Source organism: Simochromis diagramma, unplaced genomic scaffold (assembly GCF_900408965.1).
Source record: "Simochromis diagramma unplaced genomic scaffold, fSimDia1.1 OVJJ01000486.1, whole genome shotgun sequence".
Classification (NCBI taxonomy): domain Eukaryota; kingdom Metazoa; phylum Chordata; class Actinopteri; order Cichliformes; family Cichlidae; genus Simochromis; species Simochromis diagramma.
The window spans coordinates 154,715-176,937 of NW_024387047.1; the positions used below are offsets into that span (position 1 = coordinate 154,715).

The 22,223-nt window shown below is 39.9% G+C and overlaps 1 protein-coding gene across 4 annotated transcripts in view; it reads right to left on the minus strand.

The window, feature by feature from the left end:
- Window positions 1–21,921, minus strand: part of slc24a3 (solute carrier family 24 member 3) — a 117,904-nt gene extending 95,983 nt beyond the window's left edge. The window contains exons 1-2 of one of the 4 annotated variants that reach the window (XM_040044628.1): window positions 21,555–21,671; window positions 21,416–21,462 (exon numbers count right to left, since the gene is read on the minus strand). Coding sequence is in view for 1 of the 4 variants with exons in the window: in XM_040044626.1 (XP_039900560.1) it covers window positions 21,555–21,735 (181 nt within the window). In the remaining 3 variants the exon portion in view is untranslated. The other 3 variants (XM_040044629.1, XM_040044626.1, XM_040044627.1) reach the window with 3 other exon arrangements.
- Between the last annotated feature and the right edge of the window lie 302 nt (window positions 21,922–22,223).

The following is a 22,223-nucleotide window of genomic DNA, read 5'->3' on the forward strand; positions in this document are numbered from 1 at the left end:
TCCAATGTTAAATATTTGAGGTGCTGGAGGTACTGTATGAAAATTTGTCCAACTGTGACAAGTTTAGGCATGTCTGTGTAAGTTCTCAGTCATCCAGGTCATGATAGTTTTATACATTTTTAATAAAGGCACCTTTTGGTCTGTGAAGATATTTTAACTCTCATCTCATCTAACCCTAAATACAGTGAATTTTGCCATCTCAAAAACAGCAATGAATCATAAGTTATCTTGAGAATATGGCACAGTAAATATCCTTTGAAATAATTCTTAACTGCTTTTAATGCTTTGCATAGACAGTGTTTCGGAGCAGCAAATCCAGTCTCCCAAAACTACAGGAAATCTCAGCAATGGACTTGAACTAAGCTGCATGTCAACAGTAATTGTGAGCACACTGTCTGACAATGAGCCTAATAGGAGGAACAAGACAATACAGAAGAGAAAGGGTACAGAAAAAGTAAGTAAGTAAGGAAACATGGAACAATAAAGAAAGTGGAAGAACGGAGATGAGAGCAGATGTAGAGAATATTTTACAATGGTCACACTCCTCCTCAGGGATGGACCCCTCTCCTTAACTCTTCCTCTTTCATCTGTCTCTCTGAGCCAAGCGAGGATCCCAGAATACACATGGCGAGTGCTAAAATAGGCTTTGAGCCGGGTGATGAATTAGCCAGGGCGTATTTGGGGAGCAAGAGAGCATTGATGAGCGAGAGGAAGATTAGAGAGAGAGCAACAAAAGTGAGAGATAGAAAATAGCTCCTAATGTTTAATCACAGCTAGATCTAATCGCTTACATGGCCTACTGACAGACTCAGTGGCCCTTGGTTAGATTTGTTCATCCATCATAAGTGGACTCTTGAATGTGTTTTTGTGTAAAAGTCTGGATGTAAACAAGAGGATTTGCTCATTTTGTTGCTACTGAAAACTCAGTGTCTTTGAATTTTGGTAAACTAGAACTAGCAACATATTAAACTATACTCTATTGTCATTAGGTAGCTCCATAGTTCAGAGGAATACACATTTGATAAAGCAAAATATCCCCAGAAAAAGACAGAAGGAGGCATCTTGTGTCAGGAAGGGAACCCAACAAAACTAATTACGTTTTCTAAAATTAAAATTGTGGAGCTACTTGCTGTTGTAACCCTCTAAGGGAGCAGCTCAAAGTAGACCCAGTACTTGAATGAGTATAGTATTATATAATATCTTATACTTTACAACAATGGTTGTTTTTATTTATTTTTATTTCTTAAACAATTTTCCAATCCTTTTAGTTGTCTCCCACTGAGGAGGTTATGTTTTTGTATTGTTTGCATCATTTGTCTGTAAATACGACAGGTCGAAACGTTTTGATGAATCTGACAAAACTTTGTACCAGAAGTGAAGTGATATTTATAATCCATTAAAATTTTGCTTACACCCACCAAGGTCTATAAGGTCAACTTCTTATTGTTTTTGGTTGAAAATTGACAAAAAAGCCTTAGAACTATAATCTAACTACAATAGAACTAAAATATCTACTTATATAGAAAAAGATGATACAGAAGGATTCTAAATATCTCAAAAGCCTTGGAGTGGTTCATTGATATATATGAAAAAAAGATACATTTTTAAAGACAAAAAATACTAAAATGTCTCAATTTTACAATTTTTTTTAAAAAAAAGTGAGACATTTCATACTTTTTTCAGTTAAATATAGGCTTTGCATTATTTGTAAATCCTTACTTTTAAGGATTGCCCCCACGTTTTCCACTGCCACTACAGCATATTAAACTTACAATACCATATATGGCTATATTGCACTACACCAGTTGCCGTACTCAACATTTGTACAATACAATTGTACAAACAACAAATTATTTATTGAATGACAGTAAGTAAGTAAGTGATGGTGCTCTTTACTCTTACACAACTTTGCAAATTTGCAAATGCAATTCATGCTGCTAATCCAACCATGACCATGCATTATATCATCTACAATTCTATATTTAGTTTACATTCATTTGGGTTTGATCACAGCATAATAACACAGTGAAGTTTGACTGCTATGAGCCAAGTGGCCACTTAATTATCAGCTCAACAGCAAAGTGTTTTCCATTAAGTGCCAGTGTGTGAACACTCAGTATTTCTGGTGAGTGTGAGTCTTCCTCTCAGAGTCATATTTACATACAGTCCAGATCAAAACGTTAAGACCACTAGAAAAATGGCAAAAAAAATATCATATTTTGCATGGTTGAATCTTAATAATGTTCCAAGCAAAGCTTCAACATGCAACAAGAAGAAATGGGAGTGAGACAAAACATTTTTTGAGCATGAAATTTGTTGAAAAAAAAACAACAACAAACGCTTAAACTGAAATTGTTTTACAGCTGATTAAAAGTTTAGGACCACACCTCCAAAAAATCTGGAATCTCCCCCAAAACAGAAATCCAAGTTCCAAACATGAACTCAGTAATGAGTAGCTCCACCGTTGTTGTTGATCACTTCAAAAATTCGAGTTTCCATAAGGTGAGTAGTAACATTTCTCCAAGTGGTGAAGACTGTCTGTCTTCACCACAGTGTCATGCATTTTTGCAAACTTCCCCTGCCATCCATCCGCAAAGGTTCTCAATTGGATTTAGGTCAGGGGAACACGCAGGATGTTCCAAAATAGTGATGTTATTCTCCTGGAAGAAGTCCCTAATCCTGCGGGCATTGTGTACTGTAGAGTTGTCCTGTTGAAAAACCTAGTCGTTACCACACAGGCGAGGGCCCTCAGTCATGAGAGATGCTCTCTGCAACATCTGGACAGGTTTAACGCCCCTGCACCTCCTGAATCTCCATTGTTCCACTGAAGGAGAAAGCACCGCAGACCATTATGGCGCCCCCTCCACTGTGGCACGTATAAAAACATCTCAGGTGGGATCTGCTTGGAAACCATCAGGACCATCAAAGTTTTTTTCTCATCAGAAAATAAAACTTTCTTCCACCTTTCAATGTTCCATGTTTGGAGCTCTCTTGCAAAGTCCAAACGGTTAGTTCTGTGGCATTCAAGGAGATGAGGCCTTTGAAGACGTTTTTTGTTTTTTAAGCCATTCTGTCTCAGATGCCGTCTGATGGTTATGGGGTTATGGTGCAGTCTGCACCAGTAACGGCCTTAATTTGAGTCTTTACAGACAGCCAATTGGATCCTCGGCTCAGTGGCGGTGGAATTTTTTGGGGTCTTCTGCTTGGCTTTTTTTGTTCCATAACCCTCGGAATTATTTAAGAAATTCAAAATGACTGTCTTACTGGCACGATCTGATATCCTTGTGTTGGTGTTGTTCCCAGATCATCATACTAAATGTTGTTCCAGGATCAACATTGCAAGTGACCAATCAGAATATTGTGACGTCATACTTTTGCGACTTTGGGAAAAACCGTCGTAAAACAAAAAACTGTACTTAAGCTGCGAGAAACCGCCTCTGTCCGCCGATCAACGGACCCTGACCCTAACCGTAACCCTTTAATAAACAGTAAGCAGAATTGATATTGTCCTTGCAACATTGGAATTTCATAAATGCACGAATGGCTTGGTGCGCAAAAGAATAACGTCACAACAATGTGATTGGTCACTTGCAATGTTGAACCTGGAACAACATTTTCATGATGGTCTGGGAACAACACCAACACGAGGATATCAGATCATCCGTCTTACTGCGTGTCACCTCAGCAGTGATTGCGTGCTGCGTGAGACTCTGCTTATGCAGCTTAGCAACCCGACCATGTTCAAAAAGGAATCGTTTTTTTGCCTTTGCTATCAGAACATTATGACAGTGTGACTACCTGACAGAAAATGACAATGAATCATTTGCACAGATTTTATTTAAAACAGTCTGCTTCAGTTTAAGCGTTGTTGTCAAATAAATTGCATACTCAAAAAGATGTTTTGTCTCTTTTTAGGATCCAACCATGCAAAATATCTACAATAATAGACACAGAGAAAAACCCAACAATCATATGACCCCCTATGAGCAAACACTTTGGCGACAGTGGGAAGGAAAAACTCCCTTTTAACAGGAAGAAACCTCCAGCAGAACCAGGCTCAGGGAGGGGCGGGGCCATCTGCTGCGACCGGTTGGGGTGATAGAAGGAAAACAGGATAAAGACATGCTGTGGAAGAGAGACAGAGATTAATAACAAGTACAATTCAATGCAGAGAGATCTATTAACACATAGTGAGTGAGAAAGGTGACTGGAAAGGAAACACTCAATGCATCATGGGAATCCTCCGGCAGCCTACGTCTATTGCAGCATAACTAAGGGAGGATTCAGGGTCACCTGGTCCAGCCCTAGCTATATGCTTTAGCATAAAGAATAAGACAATTTTTCAAGTGGTCTTAAACTTTTGATCGGGACTGTATGAATTTAGTGTGGCATTACTCTGACTGCATTCTAAATAATTTTCACAAATAACGATCTGGATGCACATCACTGGAATGCATCCAGCTCTGTAACACAGCCCCTTTCCTGCCAACAGTCAGATAGGTATACAACAGAAAGTGTGGGCACATATTTTAGAACTTCAGATTTGGCTGCCTTTGTGGAGCAAACAATTCAAACTAAAGGATTTCTACTCACATTGTGGAATTCATGCAAAGATAAGCAACATCGCAGAACAATTGTCCCCATTTTGAGACCAATCAGAGACAATCCATGTCTGTCACAGAGCTGTGAGCGAATAGTTATGTGTAAGCGTGTGTGTTTGAGGGCATCCTGCTGGGTTAATCTCTGGTATTCAATGACAAAAGCGTGGACCTGTCACCCACACACTCATACAATGGGAGAATAGGAGCTTTGAGTGACTCACACCTGCAGCTCCACTGAAGGAACATTGTTAAAGCACAACATTAAAAACAGAAAGTGCTGACATCTCATTCATCCCCCAATCACACTCTAAATCCTGCAGACCCCATTTGACAAGCTTGGATCCAAAGCACCTGCACACAATGATACTGATTCAGAGCTCAAAGGTAAATGTTTGTTCAAGACAGTCATTTTTAAACTGTGACTCCACACATCCATTAATATTAGCACTGGATACAACTGGAAAACAACTGTGTTGTAAAACATCATTGCAGATTAACCTAATTAGGTGTATTACTGGTATCTCAATGTACCAGGGTACCAGGGTCACTAATTTTAGTGCAGTCAACAAAAATGCCATCAGACGGATGTCTCTACTGAGCTCAGTGAGCTGTGAATGGGTATGGGTTGCTTCTAGAAATTTGCTGCTAAAACAAGTCCTACTTTAAACTACCATCTTCATTACACATCATCCCTGTTCAGTGACATCATTGAGTTCTCTCACAAGAATCTCCAGGAAAGAGTAGAGATATTCCTAGTTACTGCTATCCTAATTCATGAAATGGAGATTTAAATTTAGGTTAATCAACTAGTGTAACGGTAACCATCATTTAGAGTGCACCTAAATTTTGCAGTGATAGTTTGCTAGTTTACAATAGCGATTATAGGGTTATGGGACAATGGGAAAAGCTGGGGCTTCCCTGGGTAGTTGGCTGCATAATCCAACAGTGAACCAGTGTGGTACACTGATAATTACTACGTTTAACAGGCTAGTATAACAGGTGGCAGTTAGAGAGCCACAGTGGTTTTTATCATCATCAGCTAAGCTGGGGGAGGGTGACATGGAAAAAAAAGTGCTAATGTTCATCTTTTTCATGGTTGATATTGATATATAGATCACAATACAAACCAAAGTTTCCCTTTTAACTTTAAAGTCAATTTTGGTTTAAGTATAATTTATTTTCTATCAGAAGTTGAACAACTGTACAACTTTTAAACACATAACATGGGTATAATAGACTAAAATCCTAATCCTGTATGGTATAAGCTACAAGTGTTACAGAAGAACGCAAACTGGAAAACTAAATTCTTTCATCATTTCTAAAGAAATAAAGAAGCTAAATATATATAAAATAAAAATCAAAAAATACCTCTAAATCTTTTGTGTTTTTTCTACAGAAACAAGCTAAACTTATATTGTTGGGAAACAACTCAACAAAAAAAGAAGAAAAATCTATATATCCTCGGTACATATTCAAGAAATGTAAATGTATGAGGACAAAAACTAAATTGACATATTCACTAAATTGTGGTCTACACTTGAAGGGCAGCACTGTAATACAGATCAGATGTCCAACTTGTGCGACCACCATTCCAACACAGCAGCGAACACACCTGTTCAGCTGTTTGTATACAGTCCACGTGTAGCTAGGAAAGAGCTTTCTCACAGAAGTGTTTATGGCGACACCGGGTCACCTATTTAAATTAGCTGCTTTGACTCTCCTTACGGACATCATGCCTTGTCATGGTCTAACCTCGCTTTGTGGGAACATGGTTTTACACAGTTTGCAGTGCATGTTGCTCCGGTTCTTTGTTGGACTTTGAATCATCAAATATGCTCATACCCGAATTCCTCTGACCCTTTTTCGAGACGGCACTGACATTGTCTTTTGAGCCTTGAGCTATGTCCATTATTACAACCTCTTGAGTTTTGGTTAACTTAATGTCGTGTAAATATTCTGTAAGCTCTCTGAAATTATTTCTCTACTTCATAAGATGTGGTCCTAAATATGTGGTTTGAAATATGTACAAAAACAGTCGTGGTACAGCTTCAACTCTGGGACCAAACCATGAAATTCTCCCTGCTGCTGCTTTCTCCTGAGAATTGGATGATCCTTTCTTTTCTTCTTCTTTTTTTTTGTTAGAAAGACCAGCTCATCATCGCCTGATGCCGACTTTAGTTTTTTCATAGTGTGTTTTTTGAGAACTAATTTTTACCAAAAACACAAGAGTTGTGTAGCGGTTTACACATTTGCCTAATAAGCAAAATATCCCTGGTTTACTGTGGGGAGGAGACCAAAATCCCATTGGGTTTGTGTCAGGAAGAGCATCTGTGCCAAAACGTGCCAAATCAAACATGCAGAGCTACCCGCTGTGGTGACCTTGTGAATAGGGGAAGAAGCAGACAGTACCTTCTTCATCTATCAAATCTGGACTCAGTGTCACAAAAAGCAGCTCCTATAATGAAGTGCTTTATGGCCATCAGACAAAGATCAGAGAACAGAGTGAGGAAGAAAGAAAAAGAAAGGAAGACAGACAAGCATCTGTAATAAAAAAGCAAATGAGAAAAAGAGAGCGAGAAATCCATAAATTGTAGTCTCTAATCAACACTAACAGCCATTTGACCGTTTCATTCATCTCAGACACAAACACACAACGTTCCTATCAAGTACTCACTTCATTTTACAACAGATTACTGCACAGACAGTGATGTGTATTTTCCTGCAAAGTGAAAAACATTAACACCCTAAAAAGGCTACAAATGTGGATATGCATGGACTCGGTTGTGCACAAGAGCACCTGAAGCTCAGTTCATCCATGATTAACACAGAAACAGCAAAACGGAGAGGTTAAGCTTTGTGTACCTGAAACGTTTGCCTTTCTGCACACATTTCTATCAGTATATACAGGCAACTTCAAAATTTTTTACTTGAGATAGAAGCCTGTCTGTTAGAAAAATCACAAATTTCAGTTCATCAAATGACTGTTTAAGACTGTGTGAAGGGCGTTGCTTGTAGTGAGAAACCCACTGAGAATCATCACATAAATCTATACATTCCCTTTAGATCTACCGAGTGTTTCAGTGACTTTTCAGTTACTCTTCTTCTTAGTTTTTATTTTTTCTTTTGACCAGCACTTTCACTGTTTTAGATTTAGATAATCTGTGATTGAAAATCAGTTTGGTTGGGCTGCATGAAGTGTGCCAGAGCAAACACGGTTGGTTACCTTGTTTCACTGAGAGAAAATGACGCAGACATGGGACGGTGAGGCAGAACAGCAAATAAATAAGTCAGCAAACAGGCGAGCTGTGCTTAAGTAAAGTCTGTGAGCAGGCTTCAGAAGACTGACAATAATACAGGGAAAGAGAGCATGAGTAAGGGTGCTGCACGTCTGGGATGCTAGGAAGGGCAAAAGGGTTAGAGCTACTGGGGGACATACCAAAATGATAGCTGAGTGCCACCAAAATGGAGGGAGGAAGAGGCAAGATGAGAGCGCAGTGGCCACTACATGGAGGGGATGATTGAGAAAGAGTATGGCACAGCAGGAACAAATGGATGGATGGAAAAGGGAGAGAGCTTGTTTGTGCCTGGCTCAGATTTGGGAAGTGCTGCTGCTCTCTGTTCACACAGGCTGACCCAGATGCAGCTGAATTAGACACAGTCCCGTGTGGGTGCGTAGGTCTGTGTGTGTTTACGGATAACAGTGGAGGTGCAATGGCTTGAAGTGGAGAAAAACGAAGGAGTGATACCGCGTTCCAAGCAGATGTCTCACAGAAAATTAAAACTGCGACACATCTCACTGAAAAAACATTAGTAAAACTGTCTGATCAGAATAATAATTTTCAGAGCTTTTATTCTTGAGCCTGCTTGTGTGTTGATAATATTTCAAGCAACATTTTTCTTTCTAACCTAATTTTGTCCCTTTTTCATTAGACATTACAGTCTGTATGTCTTCATCTACCATCTTTATCCTGGTTTTGCTTGTCTGTGAAAGCGTTATTAGTTTATTCGCTCTCTTTTAGCAGTATCTAGTTCTCAAAGAACTCCTGAGAAAACTATACTCTGATAGATGCCTTCATATTTGCATGCTCGTAAAACAGTTGATTGGGTGTTAGGTGCGGTAAAAATGCCTGCTAGACCGAAATGCCTTGACAGACCATGTTCTGGGAAGAGAGTACAACCAACTCTGCCAGGACATGTTGCCTTTATGACCTTAGTTTCCAAACTAACCCAGAGCTTGCTTTGTTCAAAGCAAAAAGACAAAAGTTTTACTTGTCAGGACATACTTAAAAAACCCCATTTAGTCCTTGGCCGGTCTTGAAAACACAATGACATATTACAGTGTGTCATTACTTATTTAACAAAAATGAAATAAAAATGCAGGAGCAGTGTTTAAATGATTCAGCAGCTCGTAAAACCACCTTCAGCACCTTAATCTGAATAGAATACGTATTCTGTAGGATTTTATACACGTCTCATATCATTGTGGACAAATTTCTTCAATAAAGCGGTGCTTCAGATAACTGAAGTTTGCAGAAATTCAGCTATACAGCAACAAACAACACAATTTTGTTTTGCTTTTTTACCTTTTTCAGCTTTATGTGACAGATACAATGGAGAAAGGACAGGAAAGCGAACCAGTGTTGTGCTAAAGAGTGATTGCCTGCCAAAAACTGATTTCCAATGTTTCCGTGTGTTTTTTTTATATGTAATATCTTTACATATGTTGGTAAATAGACTTCAGTGAACAGGGTTTACAAATCGGTTATACATAAAATATATAAAATTACCAGTGTTTCAAGTATCTTTATAACTCTGTGTTATTGTACTTACATTATAACCAATCCGGTCATTTTTGTCCACTTTAAATATGTTTGCAGAACTATTGTTATATTTGTTGCAATATCTACTGTCCTCTTGGCCAGATTACTCTTAAAAAAGACATTTTTAATGTCAGCGAGATTTTTTTTTACTGGATAAATAAAGGATGTATAAAAGTCACTGCCAAAACCTGACTGTGGCTTCTACCTTCTTGTTGTTTGTGGCTCAAGATGACTTGATGTCATTCATGAGGGATGCATTTGCCATGTTTTACATGTTTCACATATTATAGAGCAACAAGTTATTTATAGCAGTTTAAATACAAGCAATCAGTTTTTGGCAAATACCGGAAATCACATTTTGCCACAACACCGGCTTTTATGTAACTACATTATGATTGTCTATAGGAAATACATATCACCAGTGACTGGCCCAACACACATGTTGTAATATGTCTCACACTAACGGCCTCAAATGTTAACTTCACACACCCATGGGTATTTACTAGGGGTGCAACGATATTCGTATCAATATTGAACCGTTCGATACAGTGCTTTCAGTTCGGTACGCATATGTATCGAACAATACAAAATTTTTAATTTATTTTATCAACTTTCCTTCTGACGATGCTGTCTGTGTTGAGCACTCAGTGGATCTGCACTCAACAGTGCAGCCTAGGCGGAGTAGTCGACCGCAGATTCACTGAGCGCAGGGCAAGCTAGCGAGACAGAAGTTAAGCTGTCCTTGCAACATGGCAAATTGAACCTCCCCCACCCTCATTCAGATCTGGCGTTTGGAACTATTTTGGTTTTCATGTGACGTATGACCCTGAAGCGCGTCATGGACAAAAGTAAAACAGTATGTCGGATGTGCCACGCAATGCTCAATTACATGGGTGGGAACTAGTGCGTTAGTGCAGTTAGCTCGTTAACGTGTTGGCCATCCAGCCCCACGCACGGGGCGATCCGCGGTAGCTCGTTAACGGAGATTTGCCGTGTTGTGGCGTTAACGTCATTTCAGATTAATGCTGACAGCACTAGTGGGAACACAACGAATATGACTGCACATTTACTCCGACATCATCCTAGTGCAAAGACAAGTGGAAGCAGACAAAAACAACAAGCACGCATGCTACAAACTTTACCCGAGTCATTTAAACAGCTGTTAGCACATGATTCTCCTTATGGGGACCTGATATGTTTAATATGCTGCTGAGAATATAGCCCAGAAGAAGCGTATAGTAAAGCTTTTATTTTGGAAAGAGACATTTCTCTGTAATAAACTCTCTTTTCCAAAGATGAGTGATTCCTCAATCAGATAGATTTTTTTTTTTTATTACTTTGTTGTTTCAGCAACATTAAATTTAAAAACTGTACTTTTGAGTTAAAATATATATTTATAATTTTAATAAATGACAAATTAAAAAGGCATGAACATTTTTTTGTATCGAAAAAATATCGAACCGTGACACCAAAGTATCGAACCGAACCGAACCGTGAATTTTGTGTACCTAGTATTTACCACACACGTCTGCATGTGTGGTAAATATTCTTCCTGTTCTTTATTAATGGCGGACAACTTGATTGGATGAAAATTTCAGCTGGTGTTGACAATAAGCCATCTTAGCCAGCTTCCAGTGGAACAAAAAAATAGTCAGAGTACGTTAGCGGGAGTGAATTGTCATGGGTTGTCATGTGATACACGGAGAATTCAAATAATTCCAGCAGTTCTTACCGGCAAACTTCCAGGAGACAGACCATCAATTTTTGGTCATTATTAATCTTTAACTATTGCAAGGCTCGATTATCTGCCATTGCTTTAAAAAAAAAAGGTCCATTGGAGTAAAAGGAGATGACACAACTATTCCATTCAATGGCTCTGGGTGCACTTACCGCCACCGTCACCATTCTTTCAAGGCTAACTAGCTAATTAGTGAACCTGTCACTCAATCATTAAAGGCACTGCCCAGGGAGGAGCAGGAGTCCATTTGTGGGAAATGTCAGAATTTGGCTGTTGGCTCCAGAGACACAAAATGAAAAAATTAACAAAGAAGTGCAGAGAAGAACTTTGGAACCTGCCTCAAGAACTAGCATGTTGAAATAGTATGCTGTTAGCATTTTGTGGTCACAGTCAAACAATATCAGTTATGGCAACATTTCATTTTTACAGTAATGTACCCTGAGGGTAATTTGGTTTGATGAGATGTAAATTATTAATGTGCACTCAAAATTTTTGAGATGCTGAAAGAGAAAAAGAATCAGTGCTGCTCCAAATTTGCAAAAGGTGCAATGTTTTTGACATCAGAGTTTAAAAAAATACTCAAACTAGATGATTTGTTAGTCAGCTTTTTGTAACCAATTGCAAAACTCTACTTTTTTTCATTAATTGGTATTCACTAGCATGATTCATTTTTAAACAATGAAGTAAGCAGTCATAATACACAGAAAAATATTTGACAGTTTGGGCAGAAGTTGTGGTTTGTAAAAAATTAAGAAGAAATACTTCAGAATCTCCTTGATTTCTAGGACAGCTGTCAAACTGTTCCTTTGTTCAAAATGAAAGCTTTCCTTTAGTTATATCCTACACTCATCAAAGGCTTATTCAACTCACTCAACCTGCAGCCACTGTTCACCTTTGCAAGTATATCTGTTCCTTAAGTAGTAGTGAGATCATTGCTAAACTAAAGATTTTATTTATATAGCACCAAATCACAACAATAGTCGCCTCAAGGTGCTTTATATTGTAGGGTAGACCCTGCAATAATACATCCACTGAAAAACCCAACAATCACATGACCCCCTATGAGCAAGTACTCTGGCGACAGTGAGAAGGAAAAACTCCCTTTTAACAGGAAGAAACCTCCGGCAGAACCAGGCTCAGCGAGGGGCAGCCATCTGCTGCGACCAGTTGGGGTGAGAGAAGGACGACAGTCAAAGTGGTTTGCAAGTGGGCAAAGCATGATGAAAGCATGATTAATAGTGGGTCAATAAGTTTAATAAGTTTTAGAAGTCCTCTGTTTGCTTCCAGAAATGAAATCAATACATCAAATTATACTCCGTGAGAAACAGAAAAGCAACTTCATCAAAGACAGAGAATTTACTGAGTACATCGCTGTGAGTACATCAGTGAGTACATCGCTGAGGAAAAGTTGTGTGAAAAGAAGGCTAGCTGGTTATGCAGTCTCTGAGAGTAAGGAACATCTGTAAACCACTTCTCAGGAAGGGGAACGATAAAAAAAACATTTAAAAACTTAAAAAGCGAAACATTTCTGACATGACAAGGAGCTAGACCATTGTTAACCCAGCAGGATTTGACAGAGATTATCAGCTACTGTGCTGTATTGAAATATATTGGAAAAAAATCCAAAAAACAAAACAGACGGATGACAGATGCAACTCCTCCTGGACCCAAACATTAGGAAATTCTTTAAACGTGTTTGTTTTTATTATTCATTTTTTTGGACATACTCCCGAAGGTTGAATGCAGCACCCGGGTTCGATTCTTTCTCTCCCTGCTCCCTGTCTTCCTGCCTCTCTTCACTGTGCTGTCTAGTTGAAAGTTGAAAAAAAAAAACTTTCAATAAATCTCACTTAACAAAAGAACATAGCAAAGCTTTATTAGTATGGGATCAGAACAATGCCACCTTGAAATGAAACTGAAAAAAATATTGAAACTGAAAAAAATATATTGCAACTGAAATAAATGTACTGAAAAAACTTGTATTGAAAGTGAAAGTGGAGTACCTCTGTCTCTCGCTAGCAAAGTTGACCCAGACATCAAAGTAAAGCTAGTTTTCGGCTACGAGTCCGACACGGAACCCATGCATTAGCCAGAGGTCCCTTTACTACGGTTCAGAGTCGCTGACCTGTTTTATATACACGCGGAATAGTTTTCTATACAAGATTGCGGCAAAAAGTGCAGCCTTACCTAATGTCCACCTACTGTTACTCATTTATATTAAGATTTAAAAATATAGTTGGTATTGGTATGGCGAGTAGCCTTCAGTAATAGTAATAAATCACACAGCAATAGTACATTAATGTAGCTGTGAAGTATTCAGAATACGTTACATCTGTAATGTGTAGTGGAAAACATTTTTAAAGGTAACCTTCCCAACACTGTCAACAGGTTAGCTCAAAGTCTTCAGCAACCTAATACCACAGTGCAGCAAAAGCAGTGAGTTAAATATATATTGAGCTCTCTGGTTACTCTGGTGTGATAAATAACACACTATTGACAAAATAACAGTGAAAGAATTCCAGATCACAAGTTTTTAGTTCAACATACAAGTAACAACCTTTGCCTTTCATCAGGTTTTATTTAATTGTGTCAGAGAAAACATCATGTGCTCTTCATATAGCTGAGTACATTCAGTGTTTAAAACAGAAGCTGTGCAGGTCTGAGATCAGCAGTTTTCTGCAACACTAAACTTAAGTACTGTTAATGCTGATGTATAGTGACACAGTTACAGGGGTGATTAATCCTTTTGACTTTTTGTCTTTAAATTTATCAATAAAACAGCTGCAGATTTCACTGACAGCACATGTGGTACTTTAACCTTTGTATTGATTTCATCACTTAATTTTGGAGTTACTACAAAGAGTGAAGATATACGATGATTTGTCTGCTGTCACTGGGTGGTGCTGAGGTCTGAATCTGAGGACAGCTCCTGTAATCACAAACAGAACCATCACAAACTGAAATATAAAGTTTATCTCAAATCTGAAATAAAGCTGATCCACTCTGTCCTCACACACTCGTGATCTGAAGTTCTTCTCTTACATTTTTTCAGTCCTACAGTAGCTGACAGCTGACGCATGAACAGTTTATTTCAAAAACAAAAAGGCCTTATATACTAACACATTTTCCAATATAATGTTTGGCACTTTGTAAATGGACATTGCAAAGATGAGATGATGGAGCAGGTTTCAGTCCTGGTTCAGTCTGCTGCTGCAGAAAATTAAACATTTTAACTTAAGCTGCCAAGCGTAAGTAGTTGGTTTCAGTACATAAATATCGGGCTTTGCTATTTAATCCGTAGCTACTGACTAATGAGGGGTTACTGAAGTGCCAGCTTTTTAAAAGTTGGCATTAATGTCCTTCCACATGTGGCAAGCGACAGAAAACATGCTGCTGTTTGCACATATTTAATAATCAGCTCTGCACAGGAGCTGAAGCAGAGTCCAGCCTGTTGCTCTTACAGTATAATACTCATAATAAAAGTACAGTAACCGTGGTTAGTGACTGAGCAGCCCGGTGCATTTCTCTTGATTTCTTTACTCAGGGTAAATTCATTCACCTGCACGGGTTAGCTAAACGAACTTTACAAAACAAGTTTCCCCGACAGTCGAGTGCTCATCTTAGGTAGCTAGCTAAGGACCTTAGTTACGGATTAGCTTACAAACACATTTAACTTACCGAAAATATTGCGGCGGGGCCTCAGGTCCTCCTGTCCGGTAGTCCAATTTACTGAAGAACACCTCAGGCTGTCACTTTGAAACAGTCGGTAATGTAAACCTCTCAGCATCTGCCATTCCCAAACAGACACATGCAAGTTTGTCCGTGACCGCAGCCGCGTCGTCCATGTTTTCAGCAGTCATTGGTCAGCACTATAATATATCCAAATACATGCGGGTCGGAATCCCCGCCCCTCAAGCGCGCCCCTGGACGCCACAACAGTGCCAGCAGATTGAAACTGAAAAAATGGATTGAAACTGGAAAAAAAAAATTGTAAGCAAAAAAAAAAAAAAAAATTACAGTTTCAATGAATTATTTTTCACTATCAATTTTATTTTCACTTTCAATACAAGATTTTTCAGTACATTTATTTCAGTTACAATATTTTTTTTCAGTTTCATTTCAAGATGGCATCGTTCTGATCCCATAGATTTACACTTTGATGGAACGCACTGCAGTTCACACATGCGTAAAAACACATGCTGTTATTTCTGACTTGTCACGACATCGTTGTCCTTTCAGATATCAACAGTTAACTTGACGTGAGAATAAAGCAGAATTATTCTTCCTCTGACCCGCTGCTAAAGCTCTCTGGGCTGCTGCACTCAAAGCTGCTTTGACTAAAATGCGTAAAAGCTGAATGCATTATTACTTTTTAAGAAAAAGCCCCACACTGCTCGTATTGAGTGCAAAGAGAAAGAGTGGTCACATAACAATGAAAAATAAGAGAGCCTGCTTTGCCTTCAATCTTGACCTCGCTCCATCCCCTCCCTTCATATCCTCACACTTGCTCTCTGCCTCATGACCACATTTACTCCCATCCTCACTTCACCCGCCTCAACATGGACAACCCCAGCCTACCCCCCCCCCCCCTCCTGTCACCTCACCTCATCTTTTCTCTCCTTCCGCCTCCATTCCCCCAACCTTCTTCATCTCACTTTCTCCTCCTCATCCTTCCATCAATGCCACTGCTGTCCTCACTTGCTCTCGCTGTTCAAATCACCGCACCCCCTTCCGTCCCTGTTCGCTCCACTTCTGTCTCTTTTCCTTTTCGTCTAATTTCGCTCAGAGTCCTGAGGCTTTGTCAATTCAATTCAATTCAGTTTTATTTATATAGCGCCAATTCACAACAACAGTTGCTTCAAGGCACTTTATATTGTAAGATAAAGACCCGACATTATACGTCAGCACAAAGTGCTCCGTCTCTGTTCCTCAGCTATCGTGCAGAAAGAAGGGGACCCGCCAACCCGAGCTTTACGTTATGTAGTGAGATCATCTAGACACTAATGCTGGATACCAGATACGGCAAGCAGCCATTAGAGGCTTCGCTATAGCATGAGCACTTGTCTGGCTGATACATCTTTTAGCTTTGTCACACATTATGGGGAGATGGTAGTGATATAAAGTAATATATTTAAACCTGTAGATAATGAATGCTTCATTATGTGTGCACTTGTAAATGTTATCCCATAGTGCTTTTATCCTGGATAAACATGGCTTCTATACCTTGTGATTTCAGGGGTCAGATGCAGACAGATGGATGGATGAGGTTAAAAGAAATAAAGGACAGGCAGAGAACGAGCAGAGATGAGGTGCGTGCACATCCACGTCCCAGTGGAACACACACACACGCACCTTAACCACATGTTTGTGTGCATAAACCCAATGGGGTATGATCACAAACGTAAGAGCAAGTCCTGGTCTCCCAGGTGGGAATCCATGTAGGAACAATGAGCACATAGCTCCGTGAGAGGAAGTGAAACAGAGAGTTCGGCTCAGTAACGACACATTAATGCTGAAGCAAGTAAACAAAGATGTTGGAATTAGAGGTCGTCAGCTGATACTGGGCCTCGTAAGACCAACTCCTGTAAAAGGATTTACTCTAATCTTGATTTATTTCAACACGCCATTTTTCCTACTAATGTGCCCACCATGTGTCTGTCTGTTTACGAAGCACTCTCCTCTGCCAACACTGCAGAGACGAGGAGGTGCAAAACAACGTAAATTTAATGATGATCTCAATTAACTGTACAGCACAATTAATTGAATTTTAATCTCAGTCACTTTTGGCATCCCACAATTAAATAAACACGATCAAAAACACATTTTAGCACACAGTGGAAACGTCTGACTGAGTCTGACTACACTATATTAATAGATAAATACAAAATAAACAACGCTGAAACTAAACGTCTGGCACAGCAGAATGTAAAGGGCTTGTCACTTGAAGGGAATCAACTTAGGTTTTGGAAAATACGAATGACTTTAACCAACCAATAATATGCAGAGTGCTGCAGAAGTTACTCAACTGCCAGAAAACCAGTGTAACAACTGCATGAATGCCAAGAAAAATAAAGCAGTGGTTGCTAACGGGAAGCATCTGACGTGGAATCAGCCTGTAACGCAGGTCAGTGTTGCAACTGAAACGGGCTGGTTCTGGTTCCTCCATAGCACTTTTCTACTCAAGCACTCAAAGCGAACATGCCTCATTCACCCATCCACACACAGATTCTATCTAGAATTCACAGATGAACCCATCAGGGTTTAGTATCTGGCCCAAGGATATTTGGCATGCAGATTGGGGGAGCCAGGGAACCACCAACCTTCCGATTGACTTAATTGACTTAATACCACTTCAGCCTTTTCAGCTCGTATCTGTCCATCTGTGGCCTCTAATTACAGCTGCCTCAGTCATTCATCACTGCATGTACACGAGGTTCTCCCACTATCACAGGCTCCCGTCCTTCTCATCACGATGGAAACTCCCAGTGTGTCTCTCTCCATGAGCAACAGCACTGGCGAGAGAGCTCTGTTGTGTGTACAGCTACATTGCATGCATTATGGAGGGTGGAAACCTTAATGAGGGCACAGTGAGGGTATCCTGTTGTCCCCCAGCCTGACAGGGGGACAACAGGATAATCGGACAATTGGACCATGGAGAAGTTCACCCAGCTCAACAATGTTGCGGCAGCTCTGACTCAAAAAGCTGAAATTCAAAGTTGGATCCCTGCATTTGAGAGACTTGCCAAGCTCCCTGCACATTGATAAAAGCTTATTTTTTACAAGTCATTTAAACACTTATCGGTCTGACTGAAAGTAAACTCAGACATTGACCACATCATTTTTCTGAAGCTGTCCTAGGAAGTTGCAGGGCTGACCTAATCACTCTGCATATCCGTCCAAGTATGCTTGAAATGCCAGTTTTCAATCAATTTAAGAGAATCTGTGGGGCTTGACTATTTTCTCCTACTAAGAACATTCTTTTGAGCACTAGCAGGTTTCTCAAGAGATCCTGTTCTGTTGTTTGACTCATGAATATGGATGCACTCGTCCAATCCTTTTAGTTCCAACACCAAGACAGAAGTCTGAATTTTTGGACAAAAATGAGCCCAAATGCATCAATGAGGCCCAAAACGTTTCCATGAACAAACACGTGTTCATAGCAAGTAAATGACTGTTCCACTGAAATGAAATGGTTAGAAACTCTTTGATGAGGTAAAGTGATGATTAAAATTGATCAGTCTAAAGTTGGGACTGGGAGCTTCAATGATTTTAAATGTATTATATTTGGGTGAGTGGGAGGTTAACAAGAAGTTATTGATGCAATTATTTGCTCTTTAAACTCTAAATAATGTGATATGTCTCTCTGATATTTTACTTCAATGTATCAGTCTTGCTATCTGCAATCTGCATACGGACACACGTCATTTCTACATATGACAAAGCACGTATGAACTTAAGGTCACGAAGAAGATGTGAGTTTGTTCTGTTAGAGAAGCCGAAACTGAGAAAGCAAAACAGATGTTTCAACCAAAGAAAGTCAAATAACAGTGTCTGCAGAGGAAGCCAGTGTACACAGTACATTTCTAGTACCACTTGTGGATAAGATCCAGTCTATTTACTGTACTTCAACCAGCCATGCTCAAAGTTGATCCAGCAATGATACATCTTTTTCCGAAGCATTGCCTAGGCTGTAGGTGTGTGACAATGCTGACTCCATCCATCCATCCATCCATCCATCCATTGTCTTCCACTTATCATGGACTGGAGGGGTGCTGGAGCCTATCCAAGCTGCCACAGACCAAGAGGTAGAGTACACCCTGGACAGGTCGTCAGTCTGCCCCAGAGCTAACACGGTAAACTTGTAAATAACTCATGAAAGAATAAAGTTACGTTGAAACCAAGCACACCATTGTTTTTCTTGTGAGATTACCAATAAGTGTGATGTGTCACATGGCCCTCTTCCTATTGAAAAAACAAAAGTTGTATCCAAGATGGCCGACTTCTAAATGGCCACCATGGTCACCACCCATCTTGAGGAGTTTGCTCCCTCACATATACTAATGTGCCACAAACAGGACTTTAATATCACCAACCATTCCCATTTTATTCGGCGTATCCATATAAATGGCCCAAACTGTATTCACACTCACATGCACGCCTAGAGCCAATTTAGAATCGCCAGTTAACCTAACGCCACAAACTGCATGTCTTTGGGCTGGAGCAGCCCGACTGGGTATTCTCCACATATTCTGGCTTCTTCTCATAGCCATTCTTGAGTGTTGATCCAATACTGGTGTTAAATTAATAAGCTGCAATCGTCACTGTAAGGAAGAGACTGTAAATTGTTCTCCATACGTGAGGAAACATCAGGTTTTACTACCTTTGTATAACAAAATTAAACAAACAAGTAAATCCAAGAATATGAAAGCCCTGAACTGTTGGTATTTATGAGTGAAAGATTAAATGTCAGTGGCCCCATAATAAATACAACGGAAATTCTGCAAACTACTATCATTCATAGTCTTTTTGCTGGTTTCTCCCTTCCCAAGTGTAATATGTGGAGCTCAAAGAATTTAGGTTACCATGAGTATGACAGAAGCTTCTCAGCATGTCACACCAAACCGTTCTCCTACCTTCTATTGTAGATACCGTCTCTCTGACCTAATGAGGGTCAAAGTGTCATACGTGTTTTTTCCCTTTGACCACATTTAAGTCACATAAACTTGCTGTAGAGCTTGAAATGCCTCCAAGCTGAACATTTTCCTCTGTGCGATGTTAACTGTGCAGATCTACATCTGATCCAAATGTCCGACGACTGCATCCATAGTCCCACACTAGAAAGAATCCCGCAACGTCACCGATCAATAAACTGCATGCTGATTTCTTTTATTCAATTAGCGAGCTGAGTATGAAAAATGCTCTCTTTGAAGTTCACAGCCCGTGAAAAGCATCAGTAACCATTTTTTTTTAAATTCTATATTACTGACTGCTTTTGAATGAACTCCTCAGTTTCTCGACTGATCCTTTCAGAACAACATTTTACTTACTTTCATGATATGTGGTTATGCTGATGCTTACTGTTCTGTGGCTTCAGCAGTGGATGTAAAATAACCATACCTAAGAACACAGCCACTCCTTCATCAATTAAGACTTTAAGACTGACAATCAAGACTAAAAAAATTTATAACTTAAAAAATATCCCCACTGATGATGAATTCTTGCGGTCCATAATTACATACTTTGGACATCTGGCATTTTAGCTAATGCTTCTGTAATGATTTCACATTCTCCCCATAGAAGCTTCGGCTCACACACACACACACACACACACACACACACACAAAAGATCTGACTTTTCAGTTGCCAATTTACTGAAAAATTACCACTGGTAAGCCTTTGCTCAAAGGCAATTCATTGTAAGATTAAAAAGCAACAAATCTGGAGCGCTTGAAGAGCTATACAAGAAGATACAAGGAGCGATGCGTTAAGTTTAAATCCTCAGGATGTCACCAACCAGTCTGCCTCACTCCCAGCACTTGCCAGGCAGGTGACATGGACATAAACAAGACCTTATGGGAAAAAGACACGGGGGCAGCGCAGAACTAAATACAGACACTCTTCAAAAGGTAGGACTGATTATGACAGCAGATCCCTCAGAGGCCGGTCTAATGAGCATCCCACTCAGCTGCCATAAGCTTGTGAAGTGTACCGTTTAATTTATATTAGAGAACGTCAGCCTCAAGCTCGTCAGCAACGATCATTCATCAGTATCATCAGAGTTCAGAGTGCCGGGTACATCAGCACCTCGGCCTATCAGCTGCAGCCACAGGGCTGTAGGAGGAGGAAAGTGGATTTCTGTAAAGCAATTCAGGCAACACAGTCACAGCTTCCATTTCCAGGGCATTATTAGTTACAGATGCTGAACATGAAGGCATGCTGCTGTTATTTCGTTATTTACGTGACTGTACATGTGAGCTGATACAGTGCCCCAATCCAGCCTGATCTGTCTGCAGACATCCTCACGCTTTCTGCGGTGTATTTTTGGTGTTGAGCGCACACACGCGAGGCATTATATCAGCCTAAACGTTTATAGTGCTTACTTTAAGATTTGACATTTAATATTTTGCTATATTAGATCTCATGTTAATATACTCTAACTGTCCTGTTTGCGGGTTTTTTACTCTAAATGTTCCCAAAACTGGCTTCACTGTAGCGTCCTTAAAGGTTATTGTCACATTTAAGGAAACAATACGTACCAATGTTCTGTTTCTATGTTTCTCTTCCTCCGAGCAGCCTGTTGTTCCTGCTTGTGGAAAAACTCCGCATGAACGTTGTCTTTTCTCAAAAAACAAGCACTCAAACTAGAAGGAAACAGAGCTTTAAAGTGCCCCTCACCTGCTTTCTGTGCCACAGTCTTGAGCCCAACGACAACCCCCAGAAGTACCCCCGCAAAGCACATCTGGACGACGAACAACTCCTTTCGCTTTCTTCGCCTGGCTTTGCTCCTCCGCCGGTTCAGCATCATTCCTCCTCCTCCGACTGTCTCCGGCATCGCTTCAACCACCACACGGGCCATGGCGCTCTTCTCTCACGAGCGTTCCGGCGGTACCCCCGGTGGTGGTGCAGAGGTACGAGAACCTGAGGCGAGGAGGCAGAGGCACACAAGCTTACTGTACGGGTACTGAAGTTACTCGACGGGAGGAGATACGACTGGCTTTTGGATGGCTTCGTAAAGTTCACCAGACTGTGAAGGAATTACACATCCGGTTTCAAGCTTCAAAATAAAACTTACGGTTCTATTTTAGTTCGGTAGCAAAATATTTCCCTAGATAGGATCAAGTCAAGTCATCTTTATTTATATAGCACATTTAAAAGACATCAAGTGTCGGCCAAAGTGCTGAACAGAGGGATAATATAATAAAAAGAATTAAAATAGATAATATGAAAACATTATAGAAAACATTGTGAGACATCCATATATTTTTGTAAAATAAAAATATGTGTACATGCAAATATGCACATACAAATACAAAAATGTACACATTCACACACAAGCACACATGT